The 25,813-nt window shown below is 49.6% G+C and overlaps 1 protein-coding gene across 1 annotated transcript in view; it reads right to left on the bottom strand.

The window, feature by feature from the left end:
- The window catches only part of LOC139227986 (voltage-dependent L-type calcium channel subunit alpha-1S-like), a 31,744-nt gene extending 23,041 nt beyond the window's left edge, over positions 1–8,703 (bottom strand). The window contains exon 1 of the mRNA XM_070859141.1: positions 8,333–8,703. Coding sequence (XP_070715242.1) covers positions 8,333–8,502 — 170 coding nt within the window. The 5' untranslated portion in view covers positions 8,503–8,703. The remainder of the gene's footprint in view (positions 1–8,332) is intronic.
- Between the last annotated feature and the right edge of the window lie 17,110 nt (positions 8,704–25,813).

The raw sequence follows: 25,813 nt of genomic DNA on the forward strand, positions 1-25,813 counted from the left end.
AAACAGGAACACAGAATATTATCTGAATGGTGACAGATTAGGAAAAGAGGAGGTACAACGAGACTTGGGTGTCATGGTACATCAATCATTGAAGTTTGGCATGCAGGTACAGCAGGCGATGAAGAAGGCAAATGGCATGTTGGTCTTCATAGCTAGAGGAATTGAGTATAGGAGCAGGGAGGTCATACAGAGCCTTGGTGAGGCCACACCTGGAATATTGTGTTCAGTTTTGGTCCCCTAATCTGAGGAAGGACGTTCTTGCTATTGAGGGAGTACAGCGAAGGTTCACCAGATTGATTCCTGGGATGGCAGGACTGACATATGAGGAGATACTGGATCAACTGGGCTCGTATCCACTGGAGTTTAGAAGAATGAGAGGGGATCTCATAGAAACATATAAAATTCTGACAGGATTGGACAGGTTAGAGGCAGGAAGAATGTTCCCGTTGCTGGGGAGTTCCAGAACAAGGGGTCACAGTCTAAGAATAAGGGGTAAGCCATTTAGGATCGAGATAAGGAGAAACTTCTTCACTCAAGAGAGTGGTTAACCTGTGGAATTCTCTACCGCAGAAAGCTGTTGAGGCCAGTTCATTAGATATAGCCAAAAGTGAGTTAAATATGGCCCTTATGGCCAAAGGGATCAAGGGGTATGGAGAGAAAGCAGGAAAGGTTGAATGATCAGCCATGATCTTATTGAATGGAGGCGCAAGTTCGAAGGGCCGAATGGCCTGCTCCTGCACCTAATTTCTATATTTCTATGTTTCAACATTCACTCCCTCTACCACTGGCGCACCGTGGCTGCAGTGTGTACCATCTACAGGATGCACTGCAGCAACTTGCCAAGGCTTCTTCGACAGCACCTCCCAAACCCGCGACCTCTACCACCAAGAAGGACAAGGGCAGATGGCGCATGGGAATACCAGTACCCCCAAGTTCTCCTCCAAGTTACACACCATCCTGATTTGGAAATAGATCGCCGTTCCTTCATCGTCACTGGGTCAAAATCCTGGAACTCCTTCCCCAACAGCACTGTGGGTGCACCTTCACCACAAGGACTGCAGCGGTTCAAGAAGGCAGCTCGCCACCACCTTCTCAAGGGCAATTAGGGATGGGCAATAAATACTGGCCTTGCCAGTGATGCCCACGTTCCGGAACTAATTTTTTAAAAACTACACAGACATATCAAGCACTGACACAGCAGGTACAACATTTGTTAGATACAGTGTGAAGCTCTGTCTACACTGTCCTATTAAAGACAACCAGTGCGGGTACATCAAGGTTTGGTTCAGAGCGAAGGTCCCTCATCACAGTCCAAAACAATCCCAGTGCATGAACAGTATGGATTCAATATAGAGTAAAGCTCTTTCCACACTGTCCCATCAAACACTCCCAGGGCAGGTACAGCACGGGGTTAGATACAGAGTAAAGCTCCCTCTACACTGTCCCATCAAACACTCCCAGGGCAGGTACAGCATGAGGTTAGATACAGAGTAAATCTCCCTGTACACTGTCCCATAAACACTCCCAGGGCAGGTACAGCACGGGTTAGATACAGAGTAAAGCTCCCTCTACACTGTCCCATCAAACACTCCCAGGGCAGTTACAGCAGGGTTTAGATACAGGGTAAAGCTCCCTCTACACTGTCCCAAACATTCAATGGATAGCTGCAACATGATTTAGATACAGGGTAATCTCCCTGTGCATTGTCCAAACAAACACTTACAAGGAAGCTACAATACAGGTTAGATATTGTGTAAATCTCGCACCGCACTGTCACAACGAACACTCACACAGCAGATACAACATGATTAGATAGAGTAAACTCCCATTAAACTGTCACATTAAACACTCCCAGGACAGGTACAGCACAGGTTAGATACAGAGTAAAGCTCCCTCTACACTGTCCCATCAAACAATCCCAGGGCAGGTACAGCACGGGTTAGATACAGAGTAAAGCTCCCTCTACACTGTCCCATCAAACAGTCCCAGGGCAGGTACAGCACAGGGTTAGATACAGAGTAAAGCTCCCTCTACACTGTCCCATCAAACAATCCCAGGGCAGGTACAGCACGGGTTAGATACAGAGTAAAGCTCCCTCTACACTGTCCCATCAAACAGTCCCAGGGCAGGTACAGCACAGGGTTAGATACAGAGTAAAGCTCCCTCTACACTGTCCCATCAAACAGTCCCAGGGCAGGTACAGCATGGGTTAGATACAGAGTAAAACTCTCTTTACACTGTACCATCAAAAACAGCCTGGAGTGTACAGCATGGGATAGATACAGAAGAAGCACCCTCTACATTGCCCTATCAAACACTGCCTGGGCAGGTACAGCATAGGTTCGATATATAGATTAAAGCTTCCTCTACACTGTCCGAATAAATATTAACAACTTGTATTTGTATAGTGCCTTTAATGCAGTAAAATGTCACAAGGCGCTTCACAGGAGTATTACAAGACAAAAAATTTGACACGAGCCACATTAGGAGAAATGAGGACAGATGACTAAAAGCTTAGTCAAAGAGGTAAGTTTTAAGGAGTGTCTTAAAGGAGGAAAGAGAGGTAGAGAGATTTAGGGAGGGAGTTCCAGAGATTAGGGCCTCAGCAACAGAAGGCACGGCCACCAATTTCAGGGGGTTGTCACCCCGCAGATAAAGAGTGTGCAGGCAGAAGGGAATGGGTGACTGCCAGACAGAAGAGCAGGACCAGGCAGGTCAGGTAGTGCAGGAGTCCCCGGAGTGTATCTCACTCTCTGTTCCGAATACTGGTGAGGGCGATGGTTCCTCTGGGGAGTACAGCCAGAGCCATGTCCATGGCATCACGGGTGTCTCAGCTGTACAGGGGCAGGGGGGGAGGTGGGGGGGACGACAGGGAAAGCAATAGTGTTAGGGGATTCAATAGTTGGGGAGCAGACAGGCGTTTCTGCGACTGCAGATGTGACTCCAGGATGGTATATTGTCTCCTGGTGTCAGGGTTAAGGATGTCACTGAGCGGCTGCAGAACATTCTGAGGGGGGAGGGTGAACAGCTAGAGGTCGTGGTCCATATCACAGGTAGAAAGAGGGAGGGGTACTGCAGGCAGATTTTAGGGAGCTAGGAGATTAAAAAGCAATACCTCAAAGATAGTGATCTCTGCATGACTCCCAGTGCCACGTGCGAGTGAGTATAGAAATTGGAGGACAGAAAAAGAAAGTCGTGGATTTATATAGCACCTTTCAAGACCAGACGTCTCAAAGTGTTTTACAGCCAATGAAGTACTTTTGGAGTGTAGTCACTGTTGTAATGTGGGAAATGCGGCAGCCAATTTACGCACAAGCAAGCTCCCACAAACAGCAATGTGATAATGACCAGATAATCTGTTTTTTTCTTAAAGCAGATGAATGCATGGCTGGAGAGATGGTGCAGGAGGGAGGGCTTCAGATTCCTGGGGCATTGGGACCGGTTCTGAGGGAGGTGGGACCTGTACAGGCTGGACCTGTACAGGCTGGACGGGTTGCACCTCAACAGACCCGGTACTAATATCCTCGTGGGGAGGGGTTGCTCATGCTGTTGGGGAGGGTTTAAACTAAGTTAGCGGGGGAATGGGCACCAAGATGTAGCATTAGAAAAGGGGAAATAAAGGGCACAAAGGATTGAGAGAGACAGATAGCAATAAAGCAAGAAATAGTGCGATATTAGGTGGGGTCAGACTAAGAGAGAACACAGGATGGTCTAAGATAGATTTACAGTGCATATGTGTCAACGCACAAAGTGTGGTAAATAAGATTGGTGAGCTGCAGGTGCAAATAGCCACATGGAAATATGATATCATGGCAATAACTGAGACCTGACTCAAAAAAGGGCAGGATGGGGTATTAAATATTCCTGGATTTAGGGTGTTCAGGAAAAATTGGGAAGGAAAGCTGGGAGGTGGTGTGGCAGGATTGGTTAAGGAAAATGTTACAGTGCTGGAGAGAGAGAGGATGTCCTGGAGGGGTCAAGGACATAATTTATTTGGTTAGTGTTAAGATATAATAGAGATGCCATTACACTACTAGGTGTATTCTATAGACCACAATCTAATGGGAAAAATATAGAGGAGAAAATTTGCAGAGACATTACAGAGAAATGCAAGAATTATAGAGTAGTGATAATGAGGGACTTCAACTAACCTAATATAGACTGGGATAGTATAAAGGGCTGAGAGGGGGAAGAATTTCTGAAGTGTGTTCAGGAGAACTTTCTTGATCAGTATGTTTCCGGCCCAACAAGGAAGGAGGCATTGCTGGATCTGGTTCTGGGCAATGAGATAGGTCAAGTGGAGCAAGTATCAGTAGGTGTACATTTAGGGAGCAGTGATCATAGTATCATAAGGTTTAGATTAACAATGGAAAAGGACAAGGAGCAATCTAGAGTAAAAATACATAATTGGAGGAAGGAAAATTTCAGTGCATGAGAACGGATCTGGCCTGGGTAAACTGGAATCAAAGATCGACAGGCAAAACTTTAAAGCTGCCTTTAAAGAGGAGATGGTCTGGGTACAGTCGAGGTACATTCCCACGAGGGGAAAGGTAGGGCAACCAAAGTCAGAGCTCCCTGGATGAGAAAATAGATAGAGAGTAAGATGAAGCAGAAAAAGAATGCATATGACAGATGCCAGATCAAGAATACATCCAAGAATCAGGCTGAATATAGAAAGTTCAGAGGGAAAGTGAAAAAGGAAATAAGAGGGGCGGGAAGTGTATGAGAGTAGATTGGCAGGTAACATAAAAGGGAATCCAAATGTCTTCTACAGGCATATAAATAGTAAACGGGCAGTAAGAGACAGGGTGAGCTGATTAGGGGCCAAAAAGGAGACCTACACATGGAAGCAGAGGGCACGGCTGAGGTACTAAATGAGCACTTTGCATCTGTCTTCAACAAGTAAGAAGATGCTGCCATAGAAATAGTAATGGAAGAGCTAGAGGAGATACTGGATGGGATACGAATTGCTAAACACGAGGTACTAGAAAGGCTGGCTGTACTTAAAGTGGATCAGTCACCAGGACTGGATGGGATACATCCTAGGACGCTGAGAGAAGTTAAGGAGGAAATCGCGGAGATACTGGCCATAATCTTCCAATCCTCCTTAGATACTGGGGTGGTGTCAGAGGGCTGGAGAATTGCAAATGTTACACAATTGGTCAAAAAAGGGTGTGAGGATAAACCAGTAGCTACAGGCCAGTCAGTTTAACATCGTTCGTGGGGAAGCATTTAGAAACAATAATCAGGGACAAAATTTACAGTCACTGGACAAGTGTGGATTAATTAAGGAAAGCCAGCACGGATTTGTTAAAGGCAAATCATGTTTAACCAACTTGATTGAGTTTTTTGATGAGATAAGAGAGAGAGTTGATGAGGGCAATACGGTTGAAGTGGTGTACATGGATTTCCAAAAGGCATTTGACAAAGTGCCACATAATAGACTTGCCAGCAAAGTTGAAGGCCATGGAATAAAAGGGACAGTGGCAGCATGGATACAGGATTGGCTCTGTGACAGGAAACAGAGAGTAGTGGTGTACAGTTGTTTTTCGGACTGGAGGAAGGTATACAGCGGTGTTCCCCAGGGGTCGGGATTGGGACCACTGCTTTTCTTGATATATATTAATGACCTGGATGTGAGTGTACAGGGCCTCGTACGCTTCAGTGAAGGTGTCAACAATGATTCGGAGTTCAGACTCCGAGTGTGCACAAACACAAGTGTCGTTTGCATATTGTAATTCGATGACAGAGGTTGGAACAACCTTGGAACTGGACTAGAGGCGTTGGAGGTTGAACAATTTTCCGCTTGTCCTGTAGATTAACTCCACTCCAGCGGGGAGCTTGTTAAAGGTGAGATGAAGCATTGCAGCGAGGAAGATTGAGAAGAGTGTTGGTGCAATGATACAGCCTTGCTTGATCCCGGTCTGCACTTGCATTGGGTCTGTGATGGGTCCGTTGGTAAGAATCACGGCTTGCATGTCATCGTGAAGCAGGCGGAGAATAGTGCCAATTTTTTGAGGACAGCCGAATTTGAGAAGGACACTCCATAATCCCTCACAGTTGACAGAGTCGAAGGACTTTGGGAGGTCAAAGAAAGCCATATACAGAGGTTGTCGCGGCTCCCTACATTTTTCTTGGATTTATTACGCAGAGAAGATCATGTCCGTTGTGCCCCTTAGTGGGTGGAATCGGCATTGCGACTCTGGGAAGAGCTTTTCAACCACTGGGAGGAGACGACTGAAGAGGATTCTTGCGACAATTTTCCTTGCAGTAGACAGCAGGGCAACTCCTCTGTAAATATCGCAGTCGCACTTGTCACCTTTCTTTAAGCTGGTCACGATTACGGTGTCTCTGAAATATCCTGGCATGCTCTCCTCCTTCCAGCTAAGAGAGATGAAGTCATGGATTTGCACCAGTAGTGCTTCTCTGCCACGCTTTTGTACTTTGGCGGGGATTCCATCTGCTCGAGGCCTTGTTGTTTTTCAGTTATCAGATGGCCTTTTCAACCTCATGCCGAGGTGGTGGCTGGTAGCATGCTGTGGGATGGAGTCAAGGACACTCACGTCAAAGACAGAGTCTTGGTTGAGGAGATCCTCGAAGTGCTCCTTCCAGCGGATACTGTCTGCCTCTCTGTCCTTGATTAGCACCTCTCCGTTCTTGTTCCTCAGTGAGGTAGGACTTTGAGTGCTTGGGCCGTAAGTGGTCTCGACTGCGCTAAAAAAATCCACGCACTGGAAGAGATTACATAGAGGGGCGAGGCCATGGAGGGATTTGAAAACAAGGAAAAGAATTTTGAAATGGAGGTGTTGCTTAACTGGGAACTAATGTAGGTCAGCGAGCACAGGAGTGATGGGTGAACGGGACTTGGTGAGAGTTAGGACACGGGCAGCCGTGTTTTGGATGACCTCAAGTTTATGTCGGGTAGAACGTGAGGGGCCAGCCAGGAATAGTCAAGTCTAGAGGTAACAAAGGCATGGATGAGGGTTTCAGCAGCGGATGAGCTGAGGCAAGGGTGTAAACGGACGACCTCAGAGGTAAAAATAGGCAGTCTTCATTATACCACTGATATGTGGTCGGAAGCTCATTCCAGGGTCAAATATAACACCACGGTAGTGAACAGTGTGGTTCAGCCTCAGACTCCGAGGTCAGGTACCGCACGGGTTAGCTACAGAGCAAAACTCTCTCCACACTGTCCCATCAAACACTCCCACGGCAGGTACAGCATGGGTTAGATTTCGAGTAAAGCTCCTGTCAAGTGAATTTTCTTTGTCTTATAACACTCCTGTGAAGCGCCTTTGGACGTTTTACTACATTAAAGGTGCTATATAAATACAAGTTGTTGTTGTTGTTGTTACACCATCCTATCAAACACTCCCAGGGCAGGTACAGCACGGGGTTAGATACAGAGTAAAGCTCCCTCTACACTGTCCCATCAAACACTCCCAGGGCAGGTACAGCACGGGTTAGATATAGAGTAAAACTCCCTCTACACTGTCCCCAATGTCCAGGGAGGTCTGGAGGCAGTGGATTTGTTTGCAGTTACCCACACCAGTCAGAGTGAATGCTGAATGAGGGGAGCCTCTGTCAGAGACCAGGAACATTACTGAGCTGCAGTTTATAGAGCTCTGCTGTAACCAGCGAGAGGGGAGCAAAGACTCCCTTTAATACAGGAGTGAGCTCAGTGCCACCCCTCACCCCGACACGTTGAGCAGGGTCCAGCTCACCTAATATGGACAGTGACTAGGGACAGCTGCACAGGCCATGTTGAATGGCATCTCCCGTCACACTCAACAACACTCTATTCCTGTCTCGGCCTGTTTCTCTATCTCTTTCTCTCTCCTGCGCTCTAAATCTCCCCTTCTATTTCTCCATCTCCCTCTCCCACTCTCTCTCATTCTATCTATCTGTCTGTCAGTCAATATATACACTGTGACCAAGTTCTGTTTTCCCTCCCTCCTTCTATGTCTCCCTGTTATCTGTTCTTCCTGTCCCTTTCTGTCTCACTGACCCTCTTTATCTCTGTCTTACCCTCCTCCTCTCCCAATCTTGTCTCTTCCTTCCCACTGTACCTCTCTCCCCCACACCCCATTCGACATGCTTTTTCTCAACATCTCACTTCTTCTATCCTCTCTCCTCCTCCCCCTCACCCACTATGCCACACCTCCTCACCTCTCTCCCCTGTTCCTATCCTCCCCTCTCTCTCTCTTACCCCACTCCCCTCCCCTTCCCACTCTTCCTCCCCCCCTCCTCCTCCTCCTCCTCCTCCTCCTCACATCCCCGTACCCTTACCCTTACCCTCACTCCCTCCCTCCCCTCCACCGGTAAAGGATACTTCCACTCCACGATGCTGATGCAGAATTTGCGGAGCGGGTTCTGGAGGCCCAGACACAGCAGGGACCGCGGGGGGCGAGGCGGCCCGACACATACCGGCTTCTTGCCCTTCTTGCTGTCGGCCCGCTTCTTCTGCGTCAAGTCCCCGTCCACCTCCGGCTTCGCCTCCATGGCTGCGCACTCCGGGTCCTGGGCTCGGTTCCGTTCCGCTCCCCGGCCTCTGGCCAGCGCGATGTGCTGACCTCGGCTCAACACCGCCCATAAATACCAGCGGATAAAATTAGAGCAAAACCTTGCCCGACTGGGACTGATCCAGGGAATAGACAGCTGCACCAGCTCTGGATTAGTGATCGGGAGAGGGTGGGAAAGGGAAAGAGAGAGAGGGGGTGGGGGGAGGGGGTAGGAAGAGGAAGAGAGAGAGGGGGGGTGGGGGGAAGAGAGAGGGGGTGGGGGGGAGAGTGAGAGGGGGGGGTGAGGGGGGTGAGAGAGAGAGGGGGGGTGGGGGAAGAGAGAGGGGGGGTGGGGGGAAGAGAGAGGGGGGGTGGGGGGAAGAGAGAGAGAGAGGGGGGTGGGGGGGAGAGAGGGGGGGTGGGGGGAAGAGAGAAAAGAAGGGATGGAAAAATGGAGGGACGTAGGGCAAGACAGGGATGGAGGGAGGGACAGAAGGAGGGAAAGGGAGGGAGAGGGAGCGACAGAGGGGAGAGGGAGGGAGAGGCAGGGAGGTAGAGGGAGGTAAGGAAGGAGAAAAGGGATGGAAAAATGGAGGGAGGTAGGGCGAGACATGGATGGAGGGAGAGATGGAGAGAGGGACAGAAGGAGGGAAAGGGAGGGAGTGATAGACGGAGGGAGCGACATAGGGAGGGAGAGGGAGCGACAGAGGGAGGGGAGAGGCAGGGAGAAAGAGACGAGGGTGGGGAAAGAAACGGAGGAAGGGAGGGACGGATGGAGGGAGGGAGGGTGAGACGGTGGTTGGGGAGGGACCGAGGGAGGGAGGAAAAGCGGAGGGAGAGAGGGACGGACGGAGCGAGAGAGGAATACAGGGAGACAGAGGGAAGGAGCGAGGAAGAGAGAGCAGAAAACGGGAGGGGGCAGAGACAGAGGAAGGGAGAGAAAGAGACGGAGAGAGGGAAGGAGGGAGAGACTGAGAGAGACGGAGGGAGAGAGAGAGCGATGGAAGATGGGAGGGAGAGACTGAGGGAGCGATGGATGGAAAGAGACAGAGGGAGTGAAAGAAAGAGGAAGTGAGAGAAGGAGGAAGGGAGGCAGAGATAGAGGGATGAAGGGAGAGATGGTGGGAAGGAGTAAGGGAGGGATGAACGGAGGGACAGAGGCAGGGAGGGAGATGGACAGAGCGAGGGAGGAGAGAGATGGACGGAGGGTGGGATGGGAGGGAGACAGAGGATGAGACGGAGGAAGGGAGGGAGAGAGATGGAGCGTGGGACGGAGGGAAGGAAAAGGGAGAGATGAAGGGTGTAATATATTTATGCTTGGGGTCACCTGACACCAGAGGGCGCCACTGTGGGATGTCATGCAGATAATACAGGAAGTCAACTTTTGTACTTATCCGAAGTGGGAATAAAAGAGATCGGGTATACACACGAGGCAGTTTATAATAACAGGACTCTTGTGCTATTACATTGGTGACGAGGTAAACTAAGAACTTTCCTATTTACAATGGGCACTGTTGGAATTCTGCACGAATTCGTGGATGGCAAGGATTGGGCAGATTTTGTCAACCGCCTGGATCAATATTTTGCCAACAAAATGGAGGGGGAGGTTGATGCAGTCCGTCGCAGGGCGGTTCTCCTCACCGTCTGTGGTCAGAAGGTTTACGGCATAAGAACATAAGAACATAAGAATTAGGAACAGGAGTAGGCCATCTAGCCCCTCGAGCCTGCTCCGCCATTCAATAAGATCATGGCTGATCTAGGTCGTGGACTCAGCTCCACTTACCCGCCCTCTCCCCGTAACCCTTAATTCCCTTATTGCTTAAAAATCTATCTATCTTTGACTTGAAAACATTCAATGAGCCAGCCTCAACTGCTTCCATGGGCAGAGAATTCCACAGATTCACAACCCTCTGGGAGAAGAAATTCTTTCTCAACTCGGTTTTAAATTGGCTCCTCCGTATTTTGAGGCTGTGCCCCCTAGTTCTAGTCTCCCCCACCAATGGAAACAACCTCTCTGCCTCTATCTTGTCTATCCCTTTCATGATTTTAAATGTTTCTATAAGATCACCCCTCATCCTTCTGAACTCCAACGAGTAAAGACCCAGTCTACTCAATCTATCATCATAAGGTAACCCCCTCATTTCTCGAATCAGCCTAGTGAATCGTCTCTGTACCCCTTCCAAAGCTAGTATATCCTTCCTTAAGTAAGGTGACCAAAACTGCACGTAGTACTCCAGGTGCGGCCTCACCAATACCTTATACAGTTGCAGCAACACCTCCCTGCTTTTGTACTCTATCCCTTTCGCAATGAAGGCCAACATTCCATTTGCCTTCCTGATTACCTGCTGCACCTGCAAACTAACCTTTTGGGATTCATGCACAAGGTCACCGCTCGCCTAGGGCGCTGGACAGGACTGCTCCGAGTGCTGTCCTACAGGGGTCGAGCGCTAGTCATAAACCAGCTGGTGGCCGCAATGTTGTGGTACCGGCTGGTCACTTTGACCCCTCCCCCTGCGTTTGTCGCCAAGATACAGAAGAAGCTGGTGGACTTCTTCTGGAACAACAGGAAGCACTGGGTCTCTGCCGCGGTCTTGAGTCTCCCGCTTGAGGAGGGCGGTCAGTCGTTGGTGTGCGTCAGCGCCCAGCTTGCGACTTTCCGTCTTCAGACCCTGCAGAGATACCTTTACGTCGAGCCCCCTCCTAGGTGGGGCGCTCTGGCGAGGTATTTCTTCCGCTAGCAGCGCGACCTCAATTATGACACGCAGCTCCTGTTTGTGAACTTGGGGGGTGCCAGGACCGCCCTCCGGGAGCTGCCTGTCTTTTACAGGGAACTCATCAGGGTCTGGAACAAAGTCTCCACCAAGCGCAGCTCTCCGCCGGCTGGAGTGGCGGCCGTCCTGCAGGAGCCGCTGCTCGGGAATCCGTACCTCCACGACCGAGGTTTTATGTGGCGGTCGGAAGAGAGGGCTGTGGCTGGTGAGGTGACCAGGGTCAGGGACCTGCTCGATGGCGGAGGAGCGGGCTGGATGGCGCCAGACACGCTGGCGCAGCGCCTAAACTCTGCCAACGTCCGCCACACGGCCGATGCCATCGAGTCGCTAAAAACAGCTCTGGGCCCTGACTCCGTTAGGTGCATCGAGGAGGCTCAAGCACGTGGGGAGATCCCGTCCGAACTGACCCCCGTCCGGATGGAATTCCTCATCGGTGCCAAACCCCGGAACCTCCCTCGGGGGCCGGCGCCTCACAACTTGAGCCGCCTCGGGGAAATCCCCTCCGTGCCTTTCAGTTCCGCGCGGAGGGGTTTCCTGTACGGGCTGCTCCTGCACACTCTCAACTTTGCCATCCTCGCCTGCCGTCCGGACACGCCATGGCGTACCATCTTGCCGTCCGGAGGAGGCGGGGGTCCCCGATGGAGGGCACTCTACGCGGGGGTCCTCCCACTATTCATCGGGGACTTGGCCTGGAGGGTGGTGCACGGAGCAGTGCCGTGCAATAAATTTTTAAGCCGGTTCACGGACTCCCAGGCCGCCTGCAATTTCTGCGGTCTGGAGGAGTCCGTGTTCCATGTTTTTATTGAGTGCACGAGGTTGCAGCCCCTGTTCCATTATTTGAAGGGGCTGCTCCTGAAATTCTGGCTGCACTTCAGTCCCACTCTCCTGATCTTTGGGCACCCTGTGCGGAGGGGAGCGGGTAGGTCCGAAGGCCTCCTCGTAGGACTGCTCCTGGGCACGGCCAAGGGTGCCATCAGCCGGTCCAGGCAGCGGGCGGTCGAGGGGGTCGTTCAACCTGACTGCCTGCCTCTCTTCCGCTCTTACATCCGGTCCAGGGTGTCCTTGGAGATGGAGCATGCGGTGTCCACAGGTACGCTCGCGGCCTTCCGCGAGAGGTGGGCACCGGAGGGACTGGAGTGCATCATCACGCCTGGCAACCAAATTTTAATTTGATTTTACGTTTTAAAGTTTATTTTCTTTTAATTGCCGGTGCTTTTAGTGTCCCCTTCCCTTTTATAGGGGGCAGTGGAAAAATGTGATTTTAGCGCCCAAAAAAAAATGAAAAACACAAAAAAAAAGGGCCTTGTAAATGTCTGGTGTGTCACCCAGGTCGGGTGGCACGGTTTAATGTTTTATGTTTTTGCAGGTGAACTCCAAAAAGAGTTTCATGCACAAGGATCCCCAGGTCCCTCTGCACCACAGCATGTTGTAATTTCTCCCCATTCAAATAATATTCCCTTTTACTGTTTTTTTTCCCAAGGTGGATGACCTCACACTTTCTGACATTGTATTCCATCTGCCAAACCTTAGCCCATTCGCTTAACCTATCTAAATCTCCTTGAAGCCTCTCTGAGTCCTCTACACAACCCGCTTTCCCACTAATCTTAGTGTCATCTGCAAATTTTGTTGCACTACACTCTGTCCCCTCTTCTAGGTCATCTATGTATATTGTAAACAGTTGTGGTCCCAGTACTGATCCCTGTGGCACACCACTAACCACTGATTTCCAATAGGCATCATGAAGAACCTTCTCTCGCCTTTACGTCCAACTGCTGAGTCTTACGAGGAATTGTGTGATTTGGTGCATGACCATCTAAAACCAAAAGAAGGGATCATCATCTCACGCTATCACTTCTACATGCATGTCCGTGCAGAGGGCCAGGACGTGTCAGGATTTGTCGCCGACTTACGACGTCTTGCTATGCCGTGTAAGTTTGGGAACAAACTGGAAGACATGTTGAGAGACTTTTTCGTGATAGGCATCAACCATGATGTGATTCTTCATAAGTTATTGGCTGAAGAGAAACTGGACTTGAAAAAAGCCATCGCGATTGCCCAGGCATGCTTGATGACTGATGAGAACTTGAGGCAGATATCATCCAAAGGTCGGAACTCCACGGCAGGCTAGTCAGGTACTGTAAACAAGATTGTGTCGTCTACTGGCAAAGCTGCTCATGGCAGGGCCAAGTCAACTGTTCACGTGAAACCTGTAGCTGCTCAGAGCCCAACAACTGGTACGAAGCTGAATTCAATCTGTTGGCATTGTGGGGGCAATCATCGGCCTCATCAGTGTCGGTTTAAACAATACTCCGAAAGTGGGACATCTCCAGAAAATGTGCCCACAACTGAGCAAGTGTGCTGCTGCTCATCGTATTGTTGATGATGACCAGTCCAGTGCTGACTTTGATACACAACCTGAGGAGGAAGTGTATAGTCTGTATTTGTTCTCATCAAAGAGCCAGCCGATAACTGTTAATGTGAAGCTGAATGGCGTGCCTGTATCAATGGAGCTGGACACGGTCGATTATGAGCCAAGTGACATTTGACAAGCTGTGGGACACTGAGGCTGTGAAGCCTAGGCTGAGTCCAGTCAAGGCTAAGTTGCATACTTATACGAAGGAACTCATACTGTGATGGGCAATGCAGTAGTCAAGGTGTCATATGATGGTGTGATCCAAGATCTGTGGAATTCTCTACCACAGAAAGTTGTTGAAGCCAGTTCGGTAGATATATTGAAGAGGGAGTTAGATATGGCCCTTATGGCTAAAGAGATCAAGGGGTATGGAGAGAAAGCAGGAAAGGGGTACTGAGGTGAATGATCAGCCATGATCTTATTGAATGGTGGTGCAGGCTTGAAGGGCCAAATGGGCTATTCCTGCACCTAGTTTCTATGTTTCTATCTACCATTATGGATCGTCCCAGGTAATGGTCCAACGCTATTCAGTCAGAATTAGATCGAGAACATCAAGCTGAACTGGAGTGATGTCAAAGCGTTGTCCTCGGTGGACGACACTTCTTGTGCTCAAGTGTTGAAGAAGTTTCCTTCTTTGTTTGAGTCTGGCATTGGTCATTTTACTGGAGCCAAGGTGCAGATTCACCTGGATTCTGATGCAAGGCCTGTTTATCACAAAGCTCGGTTTGTCCCTTATATGATGAAGGAGAAGATTGAGATTAAGCTTGACAGACTCCAACGTGAAGGGGTCATATCACCTGTCGAGTGCAATGAGTGGGCCAGCCCTATTGTTCCTGTGTTGAAGAGTGATGGCACTGTCAGGATTTGCGGAGACTACAAGGGTACGATTAACCGATTCTCAATATAGATTCAGTACCCGTTACCGAAGGCTGATGACCTATTCGCAATGCCAGCTGGTGGAAAGTCGTTCACTAAGCTAGATCTGACGTCGGCCTACCTGACACAGGAGCTCGTCGATAATTCGAAGAAATTGACCTACATCAACACCCATAAAGCACTGTTTGTCTACAACAGGTGTCCTTTCGGAATTCGTTCAGCTGCAGCCATATTCCAGAAGAATGTGGAGAGTCTACTGAAGTCCGTTCCTAGAATTGTCGTGTTCCAAGATGACATTCTGGTCACAGGTCGCGACACCGCTGAACATCTGAACAATCTTGACAAAGTGGGACTCAGGCTGAAACGCTCGAAGTGTGTATTCATGGCACCTGAAGTTGAATTCCTTGGTAGGAAGACTTCTGCTGATGGAATCAGGCCTACTGATTCAAAAAGCAAGGCCATCAAAAATGAACCCAAGCCTCAGAATGTGACGTAGCTGCGTTCGTTCCTTGGGCTACTCAACTACTTTGGTAATTTCTTACACAGATTGAGCACTTTATTAGAGCCACTGCATTTGCTACTGAGAAAAGGTAACAATTGGATCTGGAGTATGTCTCAAGATAGAGCCTTTGAGAAAGCTAAGAGTCTGCTCTGTTCAAACAAGTTGCTTGTTCATTATGATCCGTGTAAGCATCTTATATTAGCCTGTGATGCTTCATCATATGGTGTTGGCGTCCACTCCAACAAGCCAGTGAGTTGGGTAAGCTACAACTTGTTGTGTATGGTTCGAGAAGTTTATCAAAAGCGGAAAGATCTTACAGCATGGTAGACAAAAAAACGTTGGTCTGTGTGTATGGTGTAACAAAGATGTATCAGTGCCTGTTTGGTCTCAGTTTTGAACTCGAAACCGATTACAAGCCACTCATTTCATAATTCACTCATTAATACCAATTCGTCATCCCATATTCAGAGGTGGGCGTTGACATTGTCTGGCTATAATTACATTATTCGTCATAGATCAGGTACTGAGAATTGTGCCAATGCACTGAGTCATCTGCCTTTGCCCACACCTGATGTGAAAACGCCTTAACCCGCAGATCTAATGTTGGTAATGGATGCTGGTGAGAATGTCCTCAGTGGTGATTGGTCTGAAATATCTACAGAGATGTGTGAAGAGACCAAACCTTACACCCGTCACAAAGATGAGCTGTCCATTCAGTCAGACTGTTTACTATGGGGTGATCGTGTCATCATGCCTAAGAAAGGTAGAGAAAAATTTGTACGTGAGCTACATAGCACTCATCCCGGTAGTGTTATGATGAAAGTCATTGCTAAGTCTCCTGTATGATGGCCTGGAATTGACTCTGATCTGGAATCATGTGTGCATCAGTGTAATACTTGCATGCAGCTAAATAAAGTACCAGCGGAATCTCCGTTGAGTCTTTGGTCGTGGCCATCTAAACCATGGTCAAGGATACACATCGACTTTGCAGGTCCATTCCTTGGAAAAATGTTTTTTATTGTGGATGCATATTCAAAGTGGATAGAGTGTATTATTATGTCATCCAGTACATCTACGGCCACTATTGAGAGCCTACGTGGCATGTTTGCTACTCATGGTTTGCCTGACATTGTTGTGAGCGACAACGGATCTTGTTTCACAAGTCTGGAGTTTCAGGAGTTCATGAAACTCAATGGTATTAGACATATGAGGTCAGCTCCATTCAAGCCTGCTTCTAATGGTCAAGCAGAACGTGCTGTTCAAACCATCAAACAAAGTATGAAACATGTAACTCAGGGTTCACTTCAAACTCGTTTGTCATGTATATTGCTCAGTTATAGGACAAGACCTCATACTGTTACTGGTGTTTCCCCTGCTGAACTACTGATGAAGAGAAATCTCAAGATCAAGCTTTCACTTGTTCATCCTGATTTGAATGATCGTGTTGAAAACAGACATCAAAATCAGCAATTGTATCATGATCGTACTGCTGTGTCACGAGATCTCTGTCAATGATCCAGTGTTTGTACTGAACTATGGTCGAGGTCCAAAATGGATCGCTGGTACTGTTACAGCTGAGGAGGGTAACAGAGTGCTCATTGTCGTGCTCAAGAATGGCCAAACATGTAGAAAACATGTTGACCAGGTAAAACTATGGCACACAGATGAACTGAAACCATTTGAGGAAGATCCAATCACTGACCCACCAACTATCGTTCATTCACCAAAGGCCTCTGTTTTTTTTTAATTCGTTGCCAATCTTTCCAATTCTTTGTCAAATCACAAACGCCAGAGGTCACCTTGCACACATCAAGGATCACTCTGCGCCAATGCTCTTAGCCAAAAGGCCTAGAGCCACTGCACCGTTCCTGGAAGTACTGCAATACCAGGTTCGTGCCATGGAGGTGGATGGGTCAGGTCCCCCACACACCTCCGCGGAGGTGGATGGGTCAAGCCACCCCACCCACCTCCTATTTCCTCTGTTGTCATTCCTGAACCCGAACCTTCAATCTCTGATGTTGTTATTACCACTCCCACCAGAACTGTTACGCAACCTCCAGTCACAACTGACTTAGAACGTTCACCTAGAACTAATGTTGACCTGAGATGATCAACTCGTGAGCTGAAAGCCCCAGATCGTCTTGTATTGTAAAGTGACTGATACTAAGATCTTGAAAGGGGGATGTTGTAATATACTTATGCTTGGGGTCACCTGACACCAGAGGGTGCCACTGTCGGATGTCATGCAGGTCATACAGAAAGTCAACTCTTGTACTTATTCAAAGTGGGAATAAAAGAGATCGGGTACACACCCGAGGCAGTTTATAATAACAGGACTCTTACAGAGGGAGGGAGAGAAGGAGAGATAGAGGTAGTGAGGGAGGGAGTGACCGATCGAGAGGGAGGGAAGGAAAGGGAGAGTGAGGGAGGGTGATGGGGTGGTAGAGGGAGGGAGGGTGAGAGAAAGAGAGGAGGAGAGAGAGAGCGGGAGGGAGGGAGAGCAAGAAGGACCGAGAGAGACCGCGAGAAAGAGGAACAGAGGCAGAAAGACAGGTTGTGAGAGACACAGAGGGAGAGAGAGAATGTCACTCTCCAGGGGATGAGGGGTCACTCCTACGAGGGCGGAGAGGGGGTTCTCTCTGTGGGTGCGGGGAGGGGCATCACGGGGTGATGATCATTGACCGGAGAAAGGTTTCAGTGTCTGGGGGTGAGGGGATGAGATTCCGGGGGGGTGGGGGGAAGGAATCACTGTCCGAGGGAAAGGCTCACTGTCTGTTCGCGGGGGTATCGTTGTCCGGGAGGGAGGAGTTCACTGTCCTGGGGGGGAGGGGTCACTGTCTGGGAGGGGTGGGGTATCGTCTGGGGGGGAGGAGTTCACTGTCCTGGGGGGGAGGGGGTCACTGTCCGGGGAGGAGGGGTCACTGTCCGGGGGGGAGGGGTCACTGACTGGGGGAGGGGTCACTGTCCGGGGGAGGAGGGGAGGGTGTCACTGGCCGGGGGGGAGGGGTCACTGTCTGGGGGAGGGGTCACTGTCCGGGGTGGGGGGGTCACTGTCTGGGAGGAGGGGAGGGGTCACTGTCTGGGAGGAGGGGAGGCGTCATTGTCCGGAGGGAGGGGAGGGGTCATTATCCTGGGGGAGGGGAGGGGTCACTGTCCGGGAGGGGGGCAGAGAATATTTCAGTCGGGGGGGGGGGGCAGAGAATATTTCAGTCGGTGGGGGGAAGAGGGTCACCGTCCGGGGGTGGGGGGGGGATATAAGTTTACAAATCTTCAGAAAAACACAGAAGGAGACCATGAACTAAAAATTGATCAATACAAGCTTTTGGAATTAAATTCAAGCGATTGTAATTAACTGGACACTGGGAGCAAAAAGAGCACCACCACCCAATTAAGGACACTCTGGGGTCAGGGACCAGACTGACTTTATGCTGAACAACAATAGGAGTTGTTACATTTTCATCAGTTAACTGATGAGGCGCTGAACTTGATTGGCCGGGAACAAGCTCGCTGGAGACGCCAAGTCTGCATGAAGACCGGACAACAAAGAAATCACCCCATATGCATATTTTTGGGAACGAGGTGTTAAGATGGGGAATCATTCTGAGCCTCACAGACTCCATGTGCAAACTGGGAACAGTAGAGTCCATTATTGCAGGCAATCAACCAGGATCACCACAAAACAACGTATCGATGCAAACACATTATTAGAAATCGCAGTGGCGGGAGATCAGTCATAACGTGGATATAAATATGCGAGCTAGAAGCAGCTCAGCAGAAGAAATAGAAGGACAGAGAGATGGACAGATGGATGTAGAAGAAGGATACACAGAAGGTACACGTACACCCACCACCAGTCGTCCATCATCATTCGGTGGGGTAACGGAAGCGTGGTACCGAAGCGAGGTACAGAACGTACACAGAAGGAACAGTACTGCAGAGAATGGACAGAAGAATAACCAACCGGTCACGGAACCAACGACCACAAACTTACAATAGCTACAACCGGGAATGGCGATTGTATGTCTTCAGTCAATTTCTCTCAGAAGTCTAATTCTGTAGGTTTAGTTAGTTTTTCTGCATAATAAAACTGACACTGGGTTAAGCCTAAATTTTGTGCCACATGTTGTCTTTTCCCCCTATAAGTCCCGAGGTCAAAGAATCAAGGGAGAGTGTAAAACAAATACGCCCTACAGAATTGGCGACCGGCCGCAGGACCTCGGCATTGGGAATAGGATCACGGACACAAAACCAGGGCAAGAACCCCGAGGGAGGCTTGGTTAAGTCTAAGGTCGGCTAAGGTAGTCGAAAAGGAACTTCTCCAGGGCGACTAGGGTGACCAGGAGAGAAACAGTCTCTGACAGGCAGGAGTAGTCTCGGCCTGACAAGGATAGCCACGGCAAAAAGAAGTCACAGGTAGTCTGCGAAGGGGTCTCGGGGAGACCAAAGGTATATCAAGGGCAGCTAGGGCAACCAGCAGAGGAAGGAAACAGTCTGGGTTAGGCTGGAGTAATCCCGGGTTGACTAGAGTAGCCACCGAGAAAGTCGGAGGTAGTCTGCGGAGGGGTCTCAGGGAGACCAAAGTACTCTCAAGGGCGATTAGGGTAGCCGAAGAGCTGCGGCTGACTAGGGCAGCCACCGGGAGAAGTCGCAGGTAGTCTGTGAAAAAGGGTCTCAGGGAGGCCAGGGATAATCTCATGGACAGCCAGGGCAGCCAGAGGAAGGAAACAGTCGCGGATAGGCTGGAGTAATCCCGGTTGACTGGGGTAGTCACCAAGAGAAGCCAAAAAATAGTCATGGGTAGTCTGCGAAACACGGATGTCAGGGAGGCCAAGCGTGATCTGAAGGGCGAGTCAGGGACCAGGAGAGAAACTGCACCGGACAGGCTGGAGTAGTCTCGGGTCGACTAGGGTGGCCAAAGAGAAAATCCTGAGTAACAGGAACTGCAGCTCACTGCGAGGTGGTCTCAGGGGAGACCAAGGTAGTCGGGAAAAATTTCTCAGCCAGAGATACTGGAAATGGACTCAGTGCAGCAAAATGCGGTAGAGCCCGCGGCTAAGAGCAGTCGTAGAAAGTCCATGGAGGCTACGGTAGCTGCATATATATGCAACAAACTGGACATTTCAGAGCCATGGGCACGGGAAATGCTGCACTCTGGAGATCCACAGGAAAAAGCGGCAAAGTGGACAGTCAGTAGTAACCACAAAGGGTCCAGAGAGAAGGCGGTTTGGCTCATGTGCCTGCAGAAACAGACACAACTGTTAAGGGAAAGGGTAGGGCAGCTGGAGGAGGAGAATAAAAAGTTAAAAGGTGAGGTAGCCAGTTTCGAGAAAGAAAGGCAGGACCAAGGTATGAGGGAGGAAACGGCGCGGAATCACAGAGTATTTACAGTGCCAGGTGACTGAGTATAAAAAGCAGCAGCAGACCTACCACGAGCAAAGTGAAAGGCACTTAGAGAGAGCCAGAGAGGCAGAGTAACAGCTCAGGAAAATCAAGATAGCCTACCAGGTAGCACAGAAACAGGGTTACGAGAGGGCAGATCACAGACCTTGTAAGGAAAAGATCCGCCAGCTAATGACAGAGTTAGACGGGGCCAAAGAGACGGTTTGTCTCATGGCACCAGGGGGAGGGGAGGAAGATTGGGACCCAGAGGGGAAAGAGTCAGACGATGGGCCCTAGTATAGTGAGTATCGGCCGGCTCCCGAGGCACCGGGATCCCCGAAACCGATGTGTCCTTTGAGACAGCAGAAATTCAGCCCACCCCCACCAAATGGTGGTCTGGCTCAATTACAGAGTGACCATGTGATCCCATACACACCGCTTCAGCTGCAGGAGATGCTGACAGGTGTAGTAAAGTTAAAGCCTAAAGTTAAATAGGAGGTGGGTGGGGTGGATTGACCCATCCACCTCCACGGAGGTGTGTGGGGGGCCTGACCCATCCACCTCCATGGCACGAACCTGGTATTGCAGTACTTCCAGGAACGGTGCAGTGGCTCTAGGCCTTTTGGCTAAGAGCATTGGCGCAGATTGATCCTTGATGTGTGCAAGGTGACCTCTGGCGTTTGTGATTTGACAAAGAATTGGAAAGATTGGCAATGAAAAATTTAAAAAAAAAGTTAAAGCCTCCGTTCATTTTGCTCAAATACAGCAGATACCCCCTGTATCAATAACTGCAGCGAGGAGGAGATAGTGAAGTTAACACTGCTCTCGCTGGAAGGAACGCTTTATCAGAGTTTGTCAACAGCCACCAAGTTAGGTAGAGGAACCCCACAGGGCTTAAAGGAGGAAATCATGACAGCGTTAGAGTACAGTCAGGGTAGTCCGTTCTGGCAGGTAGAACAGATGAGGCAGCAAGTAAACGAATCACCCGATACGTTTGCAGACAGAGTGTGGCCGACTTATTTAAGGCCCACTGGAGGAAATCTGGTACAGGCAGGCTTAATAGGGGAACCCAGAAACCATTGGCTGAGAACTGTAATGGCTAATAGTTTGCCATGGCTCAGAGCAAAGGTCAAAGCATGGTTTGACCCAGACCATCTCCAGAATACAGAGGCAGGGTTACTGAGATTAACTCTAGCTTTTAAGTCCAGGCAAGGGGAGGAGGAGAAACTAAAAGGGAAGGTGCATGAAGTAAAAGGAGGTGTTAGGCTAAAGAAAGAATGGAGACAAGAGGGAGGTAATGCGGGTCGACTAAAGGCGAGTGTTTTAACTGTGGATGGTTGGGACACTGGAGCAAGGATTGTAGGCTCTCGAGAGGAGGGAAGCCAGGGTACGAGGGGGCTGAGGCAGGAAAAGGCCAGAAGCAGGTAGCCGACGACCCAGTACAGGTTTTAGTGGCTGCATTACAGCAGATTATGGGCACGGGTGGAGGAAAGCTGGACGCTGCAGTGGGTGAAAAGGGACCCAATGCGTCGGCACCCCCACTGTGATGTTGCACCCAGCCAGTGTACCTGTGTCTGCCCATATATGATGAGTGGGGCAGGCCATGTGTGGATGTGAAGATGGAAACAGTTAGGGGAAGGTATCTGGTAGATACAGGAGCCTCTAGCACGGTTGTCCACTCACTGAATCCGACCACTTCCCCGTGGTCGAGCGGAGTCCCATTTACACTCGAGGGTTTTATGGGTATGTACAGGCTGGGGCAGTGTCGAAACCCTTACCCATAGAGTTATGACCTAACACAACAAAGTGGGAGTGCATTTTAATGAAGTGAGAACAGCCCAGTTCGTGAGTTCTTGGGGCCAACAACATGTTGGCACAATGCGCCATAGTGGATATGATAAACAATTTATGGGGGGCAGTTGATGCAGGTAGGATGGGAGAGATCGTAGTGATTCCCAGGGACAGTACAGACAAAGGCAGCACCTGCATGATGAAGCTGAAAGAGAGTTATGACTTAGAAGGATTAGTCGATAACATTCCGGCCCGAACTGGGGTACAGATGAAGAGAGATGGGGATCTGAAGACACGGCCCCAGAAACAGTATAATTTTTCCCGGGAAGCAGAAAGGTGTTAACTTGTATTTACTCTGTACAGCCACCAGAGGGCTCATCCCCTGGAGTCGCAAGGGATCCCATAATCCATTGGGAGCACAGGTATTTCAGGAGGCCTCACAGGTTGGAGAGGCACTCTGGAGACCTGCAATAAAAGACAAAGGTCACACTTTACTTTGAGCTCACAATGTTCAGTCTGACTCTTTCTCCATCTATAACAACTGGTGATGAGATACAGATAGTGAACTCAAAGATACAGAGAACAGTGGGCATCCTGGAGAAATTCTCGGAGGGAAATGATTGGGAAACTTTTGTGGAGCGACTCGACCAATACTTTGTGGCCAACGAGCTAGATGGGGAAGGGCACCAACGTATGGCTTCATGAAGAATCTGCTCACTCCAGCGAAACCCACGTAGAAATTGTACGACGATTTGTGCACACTGGTCCGAGAGCATTTGAACCCGAAGGAAAGCGTCTGATGGCGAGGTACTGATTCTACACCTACAAAAGGTCTGAAGGCCAGGAAGTGGCGAGTTATGTCGCCGAGCTAAGACGCTTTGCAGGACATTGCGAATTTGAAGGACATTTGGAGCACATGCTCAGAGACTTTTTCGTACTTGGCATTGGCCACGAAACCATACTTCCCAAACTTTTGACTGTAGAGACCCCAACCTTGAGTAAGGCCAAAGCCCAGGCGTTCATTGCCACCAGTGACAATACAAAACAAATCTCTCAGCACACAAGTGCTGCTATAAGTACTGTGAACAAAGTGATGTTGTTTTTGAATCGTAACGTACAGGGCAGATCACACATGCCTGCAGCTGTACGTCCGCAGATGTCTCAGCGTCCACTATCAAGGGTGATGAATGCAAAGCCATTAACACCTTGTTGGCGCTGTGGGGGTGATCATCATTTCCATTCATGCCAATTCAAAGGGTACATTTGCAAGGGCTGAGGAACAATGGGACACCTCCAACGAGTGTGCAGATGACCTGCCAATCCTGTTAAACCTGCAAACCACCTTGTTGCAGAGGAGGACAGATCCAGCGAGGAACAGTACGAACCAGAGCCTCAGACCGAGGAGGCAGAGGTACATGGGGTGCACACATTCACCACAAATTGTCCCCCGATAATGTTGAATGTTGAACTAAATGGACTCCCGGTGTTAATGGAGCTGGACATGGGCGCGAGCTAGTCTATCATGGGCAAAAAGACTTTCGAAAGGTTGTGGTGCAACAAGGCCTCAAGGCCAGTCTTAACTCCAGTTCGCACGAAACTAAGAACTTACACAAACGAACTGATTCCCGTAATCAGCAGTGCTACCGTAAAGGTCTCCTACGATGGAGCAGTGCACAAGCTACCACTCTGGGTGGTACCGGGTGAGGGTCCCACGCTGCTCGGCAGGAACTGGCTGGGAAAGATACGCTGGAACTGGGACGACGTCCGAGCGCCATTGCCCGCTGACGACACTTCGTGTGCCCAGGTCTTAAACAAATTTCCTTCGCTGTTCGAACCAGGCATCGGGAAATTACAAGGAGCAAAAGTGTAGATCCACCTAATTCCGGCGGCGCGACCCATCCATCACAAGGCGAGAACAGTACCGTACATGATGAGAGAAATGGTAGAGACCCAGCTAGACCGGCTGCAAAGAGAGGGCATCATTTCACCGATCGATTTCAACGAGTGGGCCAGTCCTATTGTCCCAGTCCTCAAGGGAGACAGCACCGTCAAAATCTGTGGCAATTACAAAGTAACTATCAGTCGTTTCTCCCTGCAGGACCAACGCCCACTATCAAATGCTGACGACCTCTTTGCAATGCTGGCAGAAGGAAAGACGTTCACGAAGCTGGATCTGACTTCAGCCTACATGACGCAGGAACTGGAGGAATCATCAAAGGCCCTCACCTGCATCAACACGCACAAAGGTCCTATTGTTTATAACAGATGCCTGTTTGGAATTCGATCAGCGGTGGCGATATTCCAGAGGAACATGGAAAGCTAACTGAAGTCGGTCCCGCACACCATGGTCTTCCAGGACGACATCTTGGTCACAGGTCGGAACACAGTCAAGCATGTGCAGAACCTGGAGGATGTTCTTAATTGACTCAACCACGTGGGGCTCAGGTTAAAACGCTCGAAGTGCGTTTTCCTGGCGCCTGAAGTGGAGTTCTTGGGAAGGAGGATTGCGGCGGACGGCATCAGGCCCACCAACCCGAAGACGGAGGCAATTGAAAACGCACCGAGGCCACAGAATGTGACAGAGCTGTGGTCATTTCTGGGACTCTTGAACTACTTTGGTAACTTCTTACCAGGTCTCAACACACCGTTAGCACCACTGCATGTCTTACTATGAAAAGGGGATGAATGGGTTTGGGTCAAAAGCCAAGAAAATGCCTTTGTAAGAGCGAGAAAATTGTTATGCTCAAACAAATTGCTTGTGTTGTATGATCCATGTAAACGTTTGGTACTAACATGTGATGCGTCTTCATATGGCGTCGGGTGTGTATTGCAACAAGCTAATGATTTCGGGAAATTGCAACCGGTTGCTTATGCATCCAGGAGTCTGTCTGAGGCTGAGAGAGCCTACAGCATGATTGAGAAAGAAGCGTTAGTGTGTGTCTATGGGGGTAAAGAAAATGCATCAATACCTGTTTGGGCTAAAATTCGAATTGGAAACTGACCATAAGCCACTAATATCCCTGTTTTCCGAGAGTAAAGGGATAAATACCAACGCATTGGTCTGCATCCAGAGATGGGCGCTCACATTGTCCACATACAACTATGCTATCCGCCACAGGCCAGGCACAGAAAACTGCGCCGATGCTCTCAGTAGGCTGCCATTGCCCAACACGGGGGTGGAAATGGCGCAGCCTGTAGATCTAGCCATGGTGATGAAAGCATTTGCGAGTGAGCAATCACCCGTCACTGCCCGACAGGACAAGCCAGGACCCCTTATTATCCCTAGTCAAAAGCTGTGTGCTTCACGGGAGCTGGTCCAGTCTCCCAGTGAAAATGCAGGAAGAGATAAAGCCATTCCAGCAGTGCAAAGATAAAATGTCTATACAGGCAGACTGCCTTCTGTGGGGCAATCGAGTAGTGGTCCCCAAGAAGGGCAGAGACACCTTCATCAATGACCTCCACAGTATCCACCCAGGCATCGTAATGATGAAAGCGATAGCCAGATCACACTTGTGGTGGCCCGGTATCGATGCGGACTTAGAGTCCTGCATTCACATATGTAATACATGCTCGCAGTTAA

Source organism: Pristiophorus japonicus, chromosome 17, assembly GCF_044704955.1.
Source record: "Pristiophorus japonicus isolate sPriJap1 chromosome 17, sPriJap1.hap1, whole genome shotgun sequence".
Taxonomy (NCBI): Eukaryota; Metazoa; Chordata; class Chondrichthyes; family Pristiophoridae; genus Pristiophorus; species Pristiophorus japonicus.